This window comes from Polypterus senegalus, chromosome 3 (assembly GCF_016835505.1).
Source record: "Polypterus senegalus isolate Bchr_013 chromosome 3, ASM1683550v1, whole genome shotgun sequence".
NCBI lineage: Eukaryota > Metazoa > Chordata > Cladistia > Polypteriformes > Polypteridae > Polypterus > Polypterus senegalus.
Genome location: NC_053156.1, coordinates 45,129,329 through 45,143,105, shown reverse-complemented (window position 1 = coordinate 45,143,105; position 13,777 = coordinate 45,129,329). Strand labels below are relative to the sequence as shown.

At 38.6% G+C, this 13,777-nt stretch overlaps 1 protein-coding gene across 2 annotated transcripts in view; it reads left to right on the top strand.

Annotated features, from left to right (window-relative positions):
• LOC120525093 (guanine nucleotide-binding protein G(I)/G(S)/G(T) subunit beta-2) overlaps window positions 1-13,777 on the top strand; it is a 190,385-nt gene that overhangs the window by 172,793 nt on the left and 3,815 nt on the right. For both annotated transcript variants that reach the window (XM_039747094.1, XM_039747093.1), the window contains exon 9: window positions 12,354-12,570. In XM_039747094.1, coding sequence (XP_039603028.1) covers window positions 12,354-12,570 — 217 coding nt within the window. The remainder of the gene's footprint in view (window positions 1-12,353; window positions 12,571-13,777) is intronic.

The window sequence follows — 13,777 nt, the reverse complement described above, 5'->3', positions numbered from 1 at the left end:
TGTCATGACACTACCCAAGTCACTCTATAATAATTCAACTGATTCTATATTATCTATCAATTTCCTAGCTTGGTATCATCTGCAAACTTAGCCAGCTTGGACTCCCACTTCTTTTAGTTTGACACACAGCTTTTCATATGGTACCTTATCAAATGCTTTTTGAAAGTCAAGATTACTAATATCATAAGCTCCACTTTGATCATATACTTTTTGTTGCACCCTCATAGAATTCCGGCATGTTTGTAAAACATAACCTCCCTTTTCTGAACCCATGCCGGACTGTTCAGTAAAACTCCTGTTCTTGCCATCTGTTGCTCAGTCTTTTCCGTCATAGATTACCTCCATCAATTTACTTGTGATCTATTTTAAGTTTACTGGCCTGTAGATGCATCAGCTTGATCACCCTTTTTATATAATGGGAAATTTGTAATTTTCTAGTCCTTTGGAATTTCCCAATGTGCAGTAAAAAATGTGCATCAAGGGTTTATATATGTACTCTCTAACTTCGCACTTAAGGATAAATATTATCTGGTCAATCATTCAGACCTCCTTGGTAGTCCCTTTTACTGCTGGGAGGTTATCCTCTTCCTTGCATGTGAAGACTAAAGAAAAATGCAAGTTTAGACCATTCGCTGTTTCACTTGTCTGTATTTTTTAATTCCCCTTTACTATTCCTAATACACTTCACCTCCTCCTTGATTGTTCTTTTAATACTAAAATGCTGTTATTTTCATTTGCAGCTTGTTTTCAACTACATATTAACCCATTTCTGAGGGTTTTTTTAACTTCCTAATTTTAAATTCTTCTGCATTATATGTAAAACATTTATAAACCTGTTCCAGTGCTCCTCAGTTGTTTCTACATTTAAGCACTAGACTTGGGTTTATCTGGTCAAGCAGGTTTAGTTTTGTATCCTTGCTCTTCCAAAGCACTAAGAATTGTGTTATAGCGACTTGACCCTGGTGGTTCAAACACCTCTACACCCTGAGTTCTATCCTGATTAAAACAATAAATCTAGACAGGCTTTCCACAGCATTGGAACTTTAACATACCGTGTTAATAAACAGCCACTGATTACGAATAAATATGCCTGCTTTTGTATTTCTCTGTTTGCTCAGTTGATATTCGGATAGTTAAGTCACAAAGTCACACAATACTATAATATCCCCCTGTAATCTTGCCTTTTTAACACAAGACGACCATCACTAATTTTGCCACCGTTAATCTGGTTTCCCTGCTATTCCATACATAATATCTGCAAGCATAGTCTCAAATTTCCTCCTTCTGAGCACTGACTTGCTGCCATTGTTGTAGTGCTATTCAATGCAGCATCAAATGTTACCGTGAACTTATAAGCACAGGCAACCCATTCCTACTTGGTTAATGCATTTATTTTTATAACCTGTTCACATTTAGCCTCAGCCTTGGTTACAATTCATAAACGATGTGCTTATTGTGGTGTATTGTGCGAACACCAAAGAGGCTGCCTTGTATTGGAGATTTGCTTAAATACAAAGGACTTTTACAGTTTTTCAGAAAACTGTAATTGCAAATCTAACCATTGGTAATCCGGCAACCTCCATAATCCATAACCCCACAGGTCCCAACAATGCTAGATTATTGGTCGACCTCTGTCATTAAAAAGATGTAAGTTTGAGTTTCTGCAGCACACTCCTAAAATAAGTCCTCTTAACCCTAATGCTTTCGAGACAAATTCAGCTGTCTTCACTAAGATATGGCTCATCATCCAACTGAGGAAGACTTACATTTAAATTATGCTTTACATGTGCAGCAACCTCCATTCTTTTTCTTTCTATCCAGCCTTTCCTAAAAATATATGTAACTATCTGTGTTATAGATAGGTACAAATCATGTACAGTCTTTCCCTTCCCTAATTTAAGCAATCCTTAACTAACCTACTCATACACCTCCCCAACACATTGGTGCTCCCTCTGGTTCACATATAACCTGTCAAGGTCCCATTTGTTCTGAATGGAGTCTCAATCACAAAATGAACCTATACCCTTCTATCATACACCAAGAAGGTAACACAATGCACAAAACTCTATCTCTGTAGCAAACCTGCTTTTCAATTTTCCTAATTATTGAGTCCCCCACTATCATTATCCCTCTCTTTGTAGGAACTGGTTTTGAGATGTCCTGTTGGGCTCCCTCATGCCTGCTTAACACCCCAGAGTTTTCAGAGTCCCTGAAAGCAGTTTGACACTTGCAGTCCTGGGGTTAATGCCCCTGGATAGTAGTGTGCACCCTTTGCCTTGCACCTATGCCTGACTGTGCCCACCTATCTGTACCTGTCTGGTCTGGAATCTCCTCCCATGCCACCTGCATAAAAGATATCTGGGCCAGGTCATCAATTCTCCAGTGCAAAGCAGACTAGCCAGTTCCTCCTCCTCCTCCAGTTCAGTTCCCCTGAGCTCAAGGTGTTGTAAAAGCTGACATCTCCTGCACATGTAGCCTTCATGGAGAACTGAAATGCAACACATCCTGCATTATGATTGTCTAATTTTTAAAATTTAGATTTGTTACTAAACTACTCAACTCCTTTTTTATTAAATTTAAATGATTTAAATTGCATTCTTAAAGTTACTTTCAGATTAAAGAACTGCTATAGCTGTTTTCCTAACTTTTCTCCCCTCTTATTAATTCCTTACTTTTAGTCTCTCTGTAATACTCTGTGCTTCTTCCTGTTAATTAACACACTGTTGCCCTCTTAATAGCAATAACTTTTAAGTGCTAAGAACTTTGTTTACACACTCCTTTCTTACTAAGAAAACTTACTTACTGAATATTATCCACCACTGATTATATATTTACTCATTTGTCAGTTTCTACCTCCGCTTGCTCCTTATTGGTAACCCCTTTGCTAGATGTGTGTCTATGCATTTTGCAGCACCTCTGTTTACCACTTTCAAGGCACTGCCTATGTGTACTTGAAAGAAATGCTTTCTTCCTGATGAACAGTCATTCTCCCACTTAGATTAATCAGCATTTCCACTCTACACAGTCCAAGATATATAATAGGCTATGTGATGCACTTCGTTAAAAGCAGTGCGTGTGGACTTGCCACTGTTGCTTTTTCTAGGTGACATACTCTGTTTAGCCTATTTAAAATTTAGGAAAAAAATGAACTTCAGTGTTTCTGTTTTTAAACCTTACTACATATTTTTTTATGTTTTTTTATTAATTTGGAAACGTTTTGTTACCTTCTCGGCTAAATGAAGAGCTTGTTTCAGACCCGATAATCACCCAGTTGTCACTTTGTGTTTTAATCTGTGAAATGAAATACTCAATGGTCACTTAATATATATACTAATTTTGGTGGATCATATTACAAGTACATTTTTGACAGAACTCAAGGGATTAGAAATCCATGCTGTGTTTCATCAATGTTTCATAATGTGAAGCATTATTAGTATAGTGCTTTTATTTACTGTATAACTCTGCAAACAAGCAGTGAACATAAAACTTACATGTAGGTTTTACTGGATACAGTGGTGTGAAAAACTATTTGCCCCCTTCCTGATTTCTTATTCTTTTGCATGTTTGTCACACAGTGTTTCTGATCATCAAACACATTTAACCATTAGTCAAATATAACACAAGTAAACACAAAATGCAGTTTTTAAATGATGGTTTTTATTATTTAGGGAGAAAAAATCCAAACCTACATGGCCCTGTGTGAAAAAGTAATTGCCCCCCGAACCTAATAACTGGTTGGGCCACCCTTAGCAGCAATAACTGCAATCAAGCGTTTGATAACTTGCAATGAGTCTTTTACAGCGCTCTGGAGGAATTTTGGCCCACTCATCTTTGCAGAATTGTTGTAATTCAGCTTTATTTGAGGGTTTTCTAGCATGAACCGCCTTTTTAAGGTCATGCCATAGCATCTCAATTGGATTCAGGTCAGGACTTTGACTAGGCCACTCCAAAGTCTTCATTTTGTTTTTCTTCAGCCATTCAGAGGTGGATTTGCTGGTGTGTTTTGGGTCATTGTCCTGTTGCAGCACCCAAGATCGCTTCAACTTGAGTTGACGAACAGATAGCCGGACATTCTCCTTCAGGATTTTTTGGTAGACAGTAGAATTCATGGTTCCATCTAACACAGCAAGCCTTCCAGGTCCTGAAGCAGCAAAAAAACCCCAGACCATCACACTACCACCACCATATTTTACTGTTGGTATGATGTTCTTTTTCTGAAATGCTGTGTTCCTTTTATGCCAGATGTAACGGGACATTTGCCTTCCAAAAAGCTCAACTTTTGTCTCATCAGTCCACAAGGTATTTTCCCAAAAGTCTTGGCAATCATTGAGATGTTTCTTAGCAAAATTGAGACGAGCCCTAATGTTCTTTTTGCTTAACAGTGGTTTGCGTCTTGGAAATCTGCCATGCAGGCCGTTTTTGCCCAGTCTCTTTCTTATGGTGGACTCGTGAACACTGACCTTAATTGAGGCAAGTGAGGCCTGCAGTTCTTTAGACGTTGCCCTGGGGTCTTTTGTGACCTCTCGGATGAGTCGCCTCTGCGCTCTTGGGGTAATTTTGGTCGGCCGCCACTCCTGGGAACTTTCACCACTGTTCCATGTTTTTGCCATTTGTGGATAATGGCTCTCACTGTGGTTCGCTGGCGTCCCAAAGCTTTAGAAATGGCTTTATAACCTTTACCAGACTGATAGATCTCAATTACTTCTGTTCTCATTTGTTCCTGAATTTCTTTGGATCTTGGCATGATGTCCAGCTTTTGAGGTGCTTTTGGCCTACTTCTCTGTGTCAGGCAGCTCCTATTTAAGTGATTTCTTGATTGAAACAGGTGTGGCAGTAATCAGGCCTGGGGGTGGCTACGGAAATTGAACTGGGGTTTGATACACCACAGTTAGGTTATTTTTTAAGAAAGGGGGCAATTACTTTTTCACACAGGGCCATGTAGGTTTGGATTTTTTTTCTCCCTAAATAATAAAAGCCATCATTTAAAAACTGCATTTTTATGTTTACTTGTGTTATATTTGACTAAAGGTTAAATGTGTTTGATGATCAGAAACATTTTGTGTGACAAACATGCAAAAGAATAAGAAATCAGGAAGGGGGCAAATAGTTTTTCACACCACTGTATGTGTGTCAGCAATAATATTGATGACTCTGCATTCAAATTGATGACTTTACTGGAGCAATGTTATTTTTTTCTCTTGTTTAAGAAAGATCACATTTCTATCCCAATTCATTATTTTAATGTTCCATATATTCGCTGTTAAAAGTTTGTTCAATGGAATATATCTCCTTCTCACTTAGATATTATTTTGAAACTGCATGTGTTAGTGAAAGATTTTCACAAATTTGTGTCCTGAACATGACTGTGTAAATAAATTTAAAGAATTTACTTTTTATTATTTTTCTTGGGTGGCTAATTAAAAAAAAAAAATCCCTAATTGCCAAAAATTCCTAAATACAGTATTTTAGCATTTTGGAACAATATCTTCAGTTAAATAAAATATTTTTAAGTTTCAAAAATTGTTGATTGGACATTACAGTGACATACATCTAATCAGAAAAACGTTTCCTGTTGTAGATATAAGAATCAGATTTTTTTCAAATATTTATACAGTAATCCCTCCTTGATCGCGGGGGTTGCGTTCCAGAAACCTACCCGCGATAGATGAAAATCCACGAAGTAGAAACCATTTGTTTGTATGGTTATTTTTTTTTTTTTATTTTAAGCCCTTATACACTCTCCCACCCTGTTAACATTATTAGAGCCCTCTAGACATGAAATAACACTCTTTAGTCAAAAGTTTAAACTGTGCTCCATGACAAGACAGAGATGACAGTTCTTTCTCACAATTAAAAGAATGCAAACATATGTTCCTCTTCAAAGAATGCGTGTCAGGAGCAGAGAATGTCAGAGAGAGAGAGCGAGAGAAAAGTAAATAATCAAAAAATCAATACGTGCTTTTAAGTATGCCGAAGCACCGCGATAAAGCGGCATTTTGTAGAGGAGCGTCCATATCCTCTGTGCAAACAGCCCCTCTGCTCACACCCCCTCCGTCAGGCAGAGAGAGTGAGAGTGAGAGGGACAGAGAAAAGCAAACAATCAAGCACCGCGCGGGAAGCATATCGTATATCATTGAGGAGTTTTATTTAATACGTAATACATGCTCTGATTGGGTAGCTTCTAAGCCATCCGCCAATAGCGTCCCTTGTATGAAATCCGCGAACCAGCGAAAAATCCGTGATATACAATATATTTAGATATGCTTACATTTTAAATCCGCGATGGAGTGAAGCCGTGAAAGTCAAAGCGCGATATAGCGAGGGATCACTGTACTGCCAAGGAGGCCAAAGAGATGGTGTTACAGGGGCAGTAGAAATTGTGTGGCCTAGTGGCAGCTGGACAATATTATGTGCCATTGCCTTCCAAAAGTCCTTGGAAAGACCAGCCAACTAGTAGTTCAAAGTGTATATTTAATGAGATCATTGATGAACATGCAGAATCATCAGTGAGCTTGTTCCAGTAGCTGCTGCCATACAGCATGAAACATACCTGGGAGAGACTAAAGTTTCTTGTTCAGATAAACAATTTAAGTACTGGTCGTTTAACAAATTGCCTTTCTCACTTCGTCTCTGATATCAAGGAAATTCCATTGAGCTTCATACAGTAGTGTACACACAAGAGATTATTTAGTGCACTGTCATATGTTGTTCATTAAACCAGTAACAAGCTTACATCTGAACATGCAGAGATGCTTCTGTTCATCAAAAGGAATCTGTGACTTAGGTCTCCTGTCAAGTGGCAAAAAAAACCATGGTAGCTTGATTACCAATTAAATAAAGTAAATTTGTTTGTGGTAAGTGATATACATGGTCAAGTGTTTCTTTACATATGTTGTCCACCATAAGTAATTTTTAATCAGCATTCATCATTCTTGCTTTTGTCATTTGGAGGGAGCAAATGTTTCATTTGTGATGTTTGGGTCAAGTCTTGCGCACTTACAAAAGTGTGAGAAACTAAACTCTTTAAACATAAAAGTACACTTGGTCAAATCCATTGTGTTTATTTTTTTTTCTGTTCTGTGCAGTGATATTTTCATAACGAGAACTAGAACTAAAAATGCTGTTTTTTTGTTTTACAAGAACAGGAACTGAAATTAAGGCAAACGGAGAAACTAAATAAAAATCAGTGATATGTGAACAAACTAAAATGAGAACGAAAAATGAGTGAAAACGAAAGAAAACAGCAATAGCATTTTCATTCAGTCCAGTTCAGTCTTGCAGAGGGGTGGTTTGTAGGTCGTCCTGAGTGTTCAGTTACGTTGCGGTGATCTTTTACCTTGTGCTTGGCGCAGCTTCCATAACAGTACAAGAGGACAGAAAGATATGGTAGAAGATGATCTGCTGTAGCAACCCCTAACGGAAGCAGCAGAAAGAACAACAACAAATTGTCGTTGCCAAAGCCAAACTTCATAATTATTTACCTTAAAATGAAATAATTTATTTTTTTTAGTTATAAATTAATAATAAATTCCTTTTATAATAAATTAATACATTTTTTTTTTAAATCTCTCTTCCTGCAACCTGAACAGTTCTTATATCAATTAAGGTCAGGAAATCATTTATATGGCTTTGTTAAAGGGCCATAGAAATGTTTTTATTAGGAGTGGGAAAAATTTGTTCTTGGATGCCTTTTGTGATTCTCTCAAACAATTGTGGAAAATATACACAGTGCAAAGCATTTTGGGTAAAAATAAATGTAGAATTTGAAGATGATTATAAATGTAACAAATGTAACAATAATACCATGCATCCTTAGCCACTGACCTCAGAACATTGAACATTTTTAACAACAAACAAAAAGTTAATGTGTACATTTTTTTGGAAATAGTGGGGAAGAAAATGTTAAAGAATAGCTTATAACACAACAAGGCGCACAAAGTATACATTAAAAACAATAAAAATAACCCTGCTCATTTAAGTACCGGTCTGTCAGAGCAAGCCTGTCTCAGAGCCTCTTTTGTTCCCGTGATAGGACTGCAGTACTGTAAAACAGGCTGAAACATGATGCAACTTGCCAGCTGTTAGATCTGCTTGTTGTATTGTGTTAGTAAAAAAAAAAATAAAAAATATCTAAATTCAGTATATTTTTGAAGGTGTATAATCATGATTTTGTATGAATGCAGGATGTGGTCACAAAGAAAGAAACATCTCATTTATATAATTCAAGAATTGCTTTGTAGATAGATAGATAGATTTGTAGATAGATAGATAGATACTTTATTAATCCCAAGGGGAAATTCACATAATCCAGCAGCAGTATACTGATACAAAGAAACAATAATAAATTAAATAGTAATAAAAATGAAAAAATTAAAAAAAAATTTAAAAAGCAGACAATAACTTTGAGTTATGTTAGCATTTACTCCCCCGGGTGGAATTAAGTCGCATAGTGTGGGGGAGGAACGATCTCCTCAGTCTGTCAGTGGAGCAGGACAGTGACAAAAGTCTGTCACTGAAGCTACTCCTCTGCCTGGAGATGACACTGTTAAGTGGATGCAGTGGATTCTTCATGATTGACAGGAATTTGCTTAATGCCCGTCGCTCTGCCACAGATGTTAAACTGTCCAACTTTAATCCTACAATAGAGCCTGCCTTCTTAACAAGTTTGTCCAGGCGTGAGGCGTCTTTCATCTTCATGCTGCCACCCCAGCACACCACCACGTAGAAGAGGGCACTCGCCACAGCCATCTGGTAGAACATCTGCAGCATCTTACTGCAGATATTGAACGATGCCAACCTTCTCAGAAAGTATAGTCTGCTCTGACCTTTCTTACATAGAGCATCAGTATTGGCAGTCCAGTCCAATTTGTCATCCAGCTGCACTCCCAGATATTTATAGGTCTGCACCCTCTGCACACAGTCACCTCTGATGATCACAGGGTCCATGAGGGGCCTGGGCCTCCTAAAATCCACCACCAGCTCCTTGGTTTTGCTGGTGTTAAGATGTAATTGCCTTACCAAGTTTTGAGGGGTATAGTGATTCCCACCTCTAGTTTTTATTAACATTTCTTTGGTCACAAATTTTGCTTACATTTTTTCTTGGAATTTTACTTGCATAAAGAAAGGAAGAGAGAAAGTAAAAGTTCTCCCCATTTGCACTTTTATTTGAGAATTATTTCTAAACTTTATAATACTTAGCAGTAAAGTAAATTGCACCAGAAGTAGACAACTATATCCCATCCTAGTCAAACCTTGTCCTATTTCAGGTTTGCTGTTTCAATTAGTCAACTCCACAACATATATTTAGGATTGGTGATTTTGTTCTCTTTTTCATAGTAGTTTTTATACATATGGAGCAGAATGGACAATCATTACGTGTTAACAGTTTGTTCTAGCTAACAGGTGAACTGGACCTAATTCTGTAAATTGTTTATTTTGTGCATGTTTTTCCATGTTGCTCTTCCTTGGAGTAATTACTTTTTTGTACACTTGTCTGTCTTTCTCACTCAGTTGCTCATTTAGTTCTGGCATTGTAAGTGTATAGACAGAAACTTATCTGAAGCAATTGGGCTGATAACCAACAGTCATGTATGTGTGCAGTTGAGCAAGAGAATGGCCTTCTACCACTTTGTGACAGCTGGGCTTTAATGTGTGGTCCCTAATCAAGTTAAACTCTTTAAAAGCCTGGGTTAATGATCCAGTATTCAAGGGAACATAAACACTGAAGTATTAGTTAAACATTGTCTGGTATTATGAACCTTGGTTCATGCTAATATGTGGTAATGTATGGTGTAGGATACAGTGCATCCGGAAAGTATTCACAGCGCATCACTTTTTCCACATTTTGTTATGTTACAGCCTTATTCCAAAATGGATTAAATTAATTTTTTTCCTCAGAATTCTACACATGACACGCCATAATGACAACGTGAAAAAGTTTACTTGAGGTTTTTTGCAAATTAATTAAAAATAAAAAAAACTGAGAAATCACATGTACATAAGTGTTCACAGCCTTTGCTCAATACTTTGCCGATGCACCTTTGGCAGCAATTACAGCCTCAAGTCTTCTTAAATATGATGCCACAAGCTTGGCACACCTATCCTTGGCCAGTTTCGCCCATTCCTCTTTGCAGCACCTCTCAAGCTCCATCAGGTTGGATGGGAAGTGTCGGTGCACAGTCATTTTAAGATCTCTCCAGAAATGTTCAATCGGATTCAAGTCTGGGCTCTGGCTGGGCCACTCAAGGACATTCACAGAGTTGTCCTGAAGCCACTCCTTTGATATCTTGGCTGTGTGCTTAGGGTCGTTGTCCTGCTGAAAGATGAACTGTCGCCCCAGTCTGAGGTCAGGAGCGCTCTGGAGCAGGTTTTCATCCAGGATGTGTCTGTACATTGCTGCAGTCATCTTCAACTTTATCCTGACTAGTCTCCCAGTTCCTGCTGCTGAAAAACATCCCCACAGCACGATGCTGCCACCACCATGCTTCACTGTAGGGATGGTATTGGCCTGGTGATGAGCGGTGCCTGGTTTCCTCCAAACGTGATGTCTGACATTCACACCAAAGAGTTCAATCTTTGTCTCGTCAGACCAGAGAATTTTGTTTCTCATGGTCTGAGAGTCCTTTAGGTGCCTTTTGGCAAACTCCAGGCGGGCTGCCATGTGCCTTTTACTAAGTAGTGGCTTCCATCTGGCCACTATACCATACAGGCCTGATTGGTGGATTGCTGCAGAGATGGTTGTCCTTCTGAAAGGTTCTCCTCTCTCCACAGAGGACCTCTGGAGCTCTGACAGAGTGACCATCGGGTTCTTGGTCACCTCCCTGACTAAGGCCCTTCTCCCCCAATCGCTCAGTTTAGATGGCCAGCCAGCTCTAGGAAGAGTCCTGGTGATTTCGAATTTCTTCCACTTACGGATGATGGAGGCCACTGTGCTCATTGGGACCTTCAAAGCAACAGAAAGTTTTCTGTAACCTTCCCCAGATTTGTGCCTCGAGACAATCCTGTCTCAGAGGTCTACAGACAATTCCTATGACTTCATGCTTGTTTTGTGCTCTGACATGGACTGTCAACTGTGGGACCTTATATAGACAGGTGTGTGCCTTTCCAAATCATGTCCAATCAACTGAATTTACCACAGGTGGACTCCAATTAAGCTGCAGAAACATCTCATGGATGATCAGGGGAAACAGGATGCACCTGAGCTCAATTTTGAGCTTCATGGCAAAGGCTATGAATACTTATGTACATGTGCTTTCTCAATTTTTTTATTTTTAATAAATTTGCAAAAATCTCAAACTTTTTTCACATTGTCATTATGGGGTGTTGTGTGTAGAATTCTGAGGAAAAAATGAATTGAATCCATTTTGGAATAAGGCTGTAACATAACAAAATGTGGAGAAAGTGATGCGCTGTGAATACTTTCCGGGTGCACTGTATGCTATAAACCCATGGGGTAGCGCTATGCTGAATTTAGATGATGTGACTAATGTAGGCAGAAAATTTAGAATTGCATTGCTTAGCTGACTTGTTGATCCGGAGGCTCCTTTTCATGGCAGGTCCCTTGGAGTGTTCAAGAAGGCTTTTTGTCTGCACTATACTTCATGCATCAATACTGGATAAAGGCCTTTATCTTGCTTGTGAATTTATCTCTTTACAGTGGCTGTCCTGTCCTGACTCGGTGTGTGTGTGTATGTATGTGTGTGTATATATATATATAGGCAAAGATGGCATGATGTATTTAGATTACAGCTCCTCCAGCTAGTCTGCAATAATTTAAAGGAAACTTGTAATCCGTGTGGGCTAGCATTCATATAGTTTACCCTGTTGGCACCCATGCCCAAAATGGAGTACCAGTCCACTGTTGGGTAGAAGTATTTAATAGTACATTTCAGTGCTCTAGCCAAGCCAGAAGTCTACATGACCATCATCATCAAGTTCTTCCGTGAGAACCATAAATGCAAAGAGGACTGTTTCATTTATGTTAGGTAGAATGCCCAGAGGGGACTGGGTGGTCTCATGGTCTGGAATCCCTGCAGATTTTATTTTTTTCTCCAGCTGTTTGGAGGGTTTTTTTTTTTTTTTTCCTGTCCACCCTGGCCATTGGACCTTTCTCTTATTCTGTGTTAATTAATGTTGACTTATTTTATTTTTCTTTTTTTCATTATGTAAAGCACTTTGAGCTACATTTTTTTTGTATGAAAATGTGCTATATAAATAAATGTTTTTTGTATATCTTTAACAAAGTGATAGTAGTAGCAGTATTACCTACAAAGTATGTTGAAATTCTTACTTGCATGTCCTACAGTTATAAAACTTGTCTCTTTCATTGCTTTTCTCTCTCCCTCCAAATTTAGTTTTTCCCTAATGGCAATGCATTTGCTACTGGATCTGATGATGCCACCTGCCGCCTGTTTGACCTGCGAGCTGATCAAGAGCTTATGATGTACTCCCATGATAATATCATCTGTGGCATTACCTCCGTGGCCTTTTCCAAAAGTGGCCGATTGTTGTTGGCAGGCTATGATGACTTCAATTGCAACATCTGGGACTCAATGAAGGGAGATCGTACAGGTCAGTAGTGTCATTAACCATTTTTCAAGTTCTTTTTTTTCTTCATGCTTTAAATTAGCAAGTAGGCAACAGTTGCAGAGATGTCTGCATCAAATCAAGGGGTGATGCTCTGGAGTCAGTAAGGAAAATGTTGATGACTACCTGTATGTAAAGATCGTGGTACTGAAAGGTCAGGAGCTCACAATGAGCTGGATTTTTTCACATTGCAACCATTTTTCTTCAAACGAAGTTCTGCTTTTATCGTGCGGAGATGATACAAAACAACTTTTGAAACTGAATTGATTGGTGCAACACTATTTCCATTCCTGCAACCTCCATGCCCTCTTGAAGGGTATTTTTCACTGCTGGTATAACTGTCAATAGATTTTGAAGCGGAAATTAAATTCCCTGTGCTCCAAAATAAAAATATGTAATTTAATATTACCGCTCAGCACCAGTTTACCAATCCATTGTGAATGCGAGAAGTACACTTGGACTATGGCAGTTACACTGGGTGTAGAAAAGAATCACCCCCTTCGAAATATTCTCATTTTTTTTGCTTTACACTCTTAAAGGAAAGCACACAAACCAATATTTTTTCCAGCTTTACTCAATGCAATCTATAATATCCAAGTGAAAGATATCACAGCTACAGTTCAGAAGAATTTAAAAAAATAAAAAACAAGAAATACGGAGAATAATTAAAGATCACCCCCTCGTAAACAATATTTGTAACCTCAAATCAGGTGTAAATGATCCCCAATTCCATTGCAGACCATGGTTACTGGCTTCCACCTGTGATCATTTGTAATCTGTGATTAGTGAAGCATAAAATCAGCTGTTCCTGGAGCATTCCCTTGCTTGGTAGTACAACTGACTATGGGTGGAAAGCCATTTTCAAAAGATCTCGGGGATAGAGTTGTGGACAGACATAAGGCAGGAGATGAATACAGAAAAATCAGTCCCAAGGAGCACAGTATACTCCATAATAAAAAAGTGGCAAGTGTTTGGTACTACTAGGACCCTCCCTAGATCCGGCCGTCCCTTCAAACTGGATGGAAGAGCAAGGAGGAAACTGGCAAGAGAAGCTACCAAGAGGCCAATGGCCACTTTGAAGGAGTTACAGGATTTTATGGCAAAAAGTGGTCATTGTGTGCATGTGACAACAATTTCACAAGCGCTCCACAATTGTCTTGTTCGGAAGGGTCACAAGGAAAAAGGCACTTCT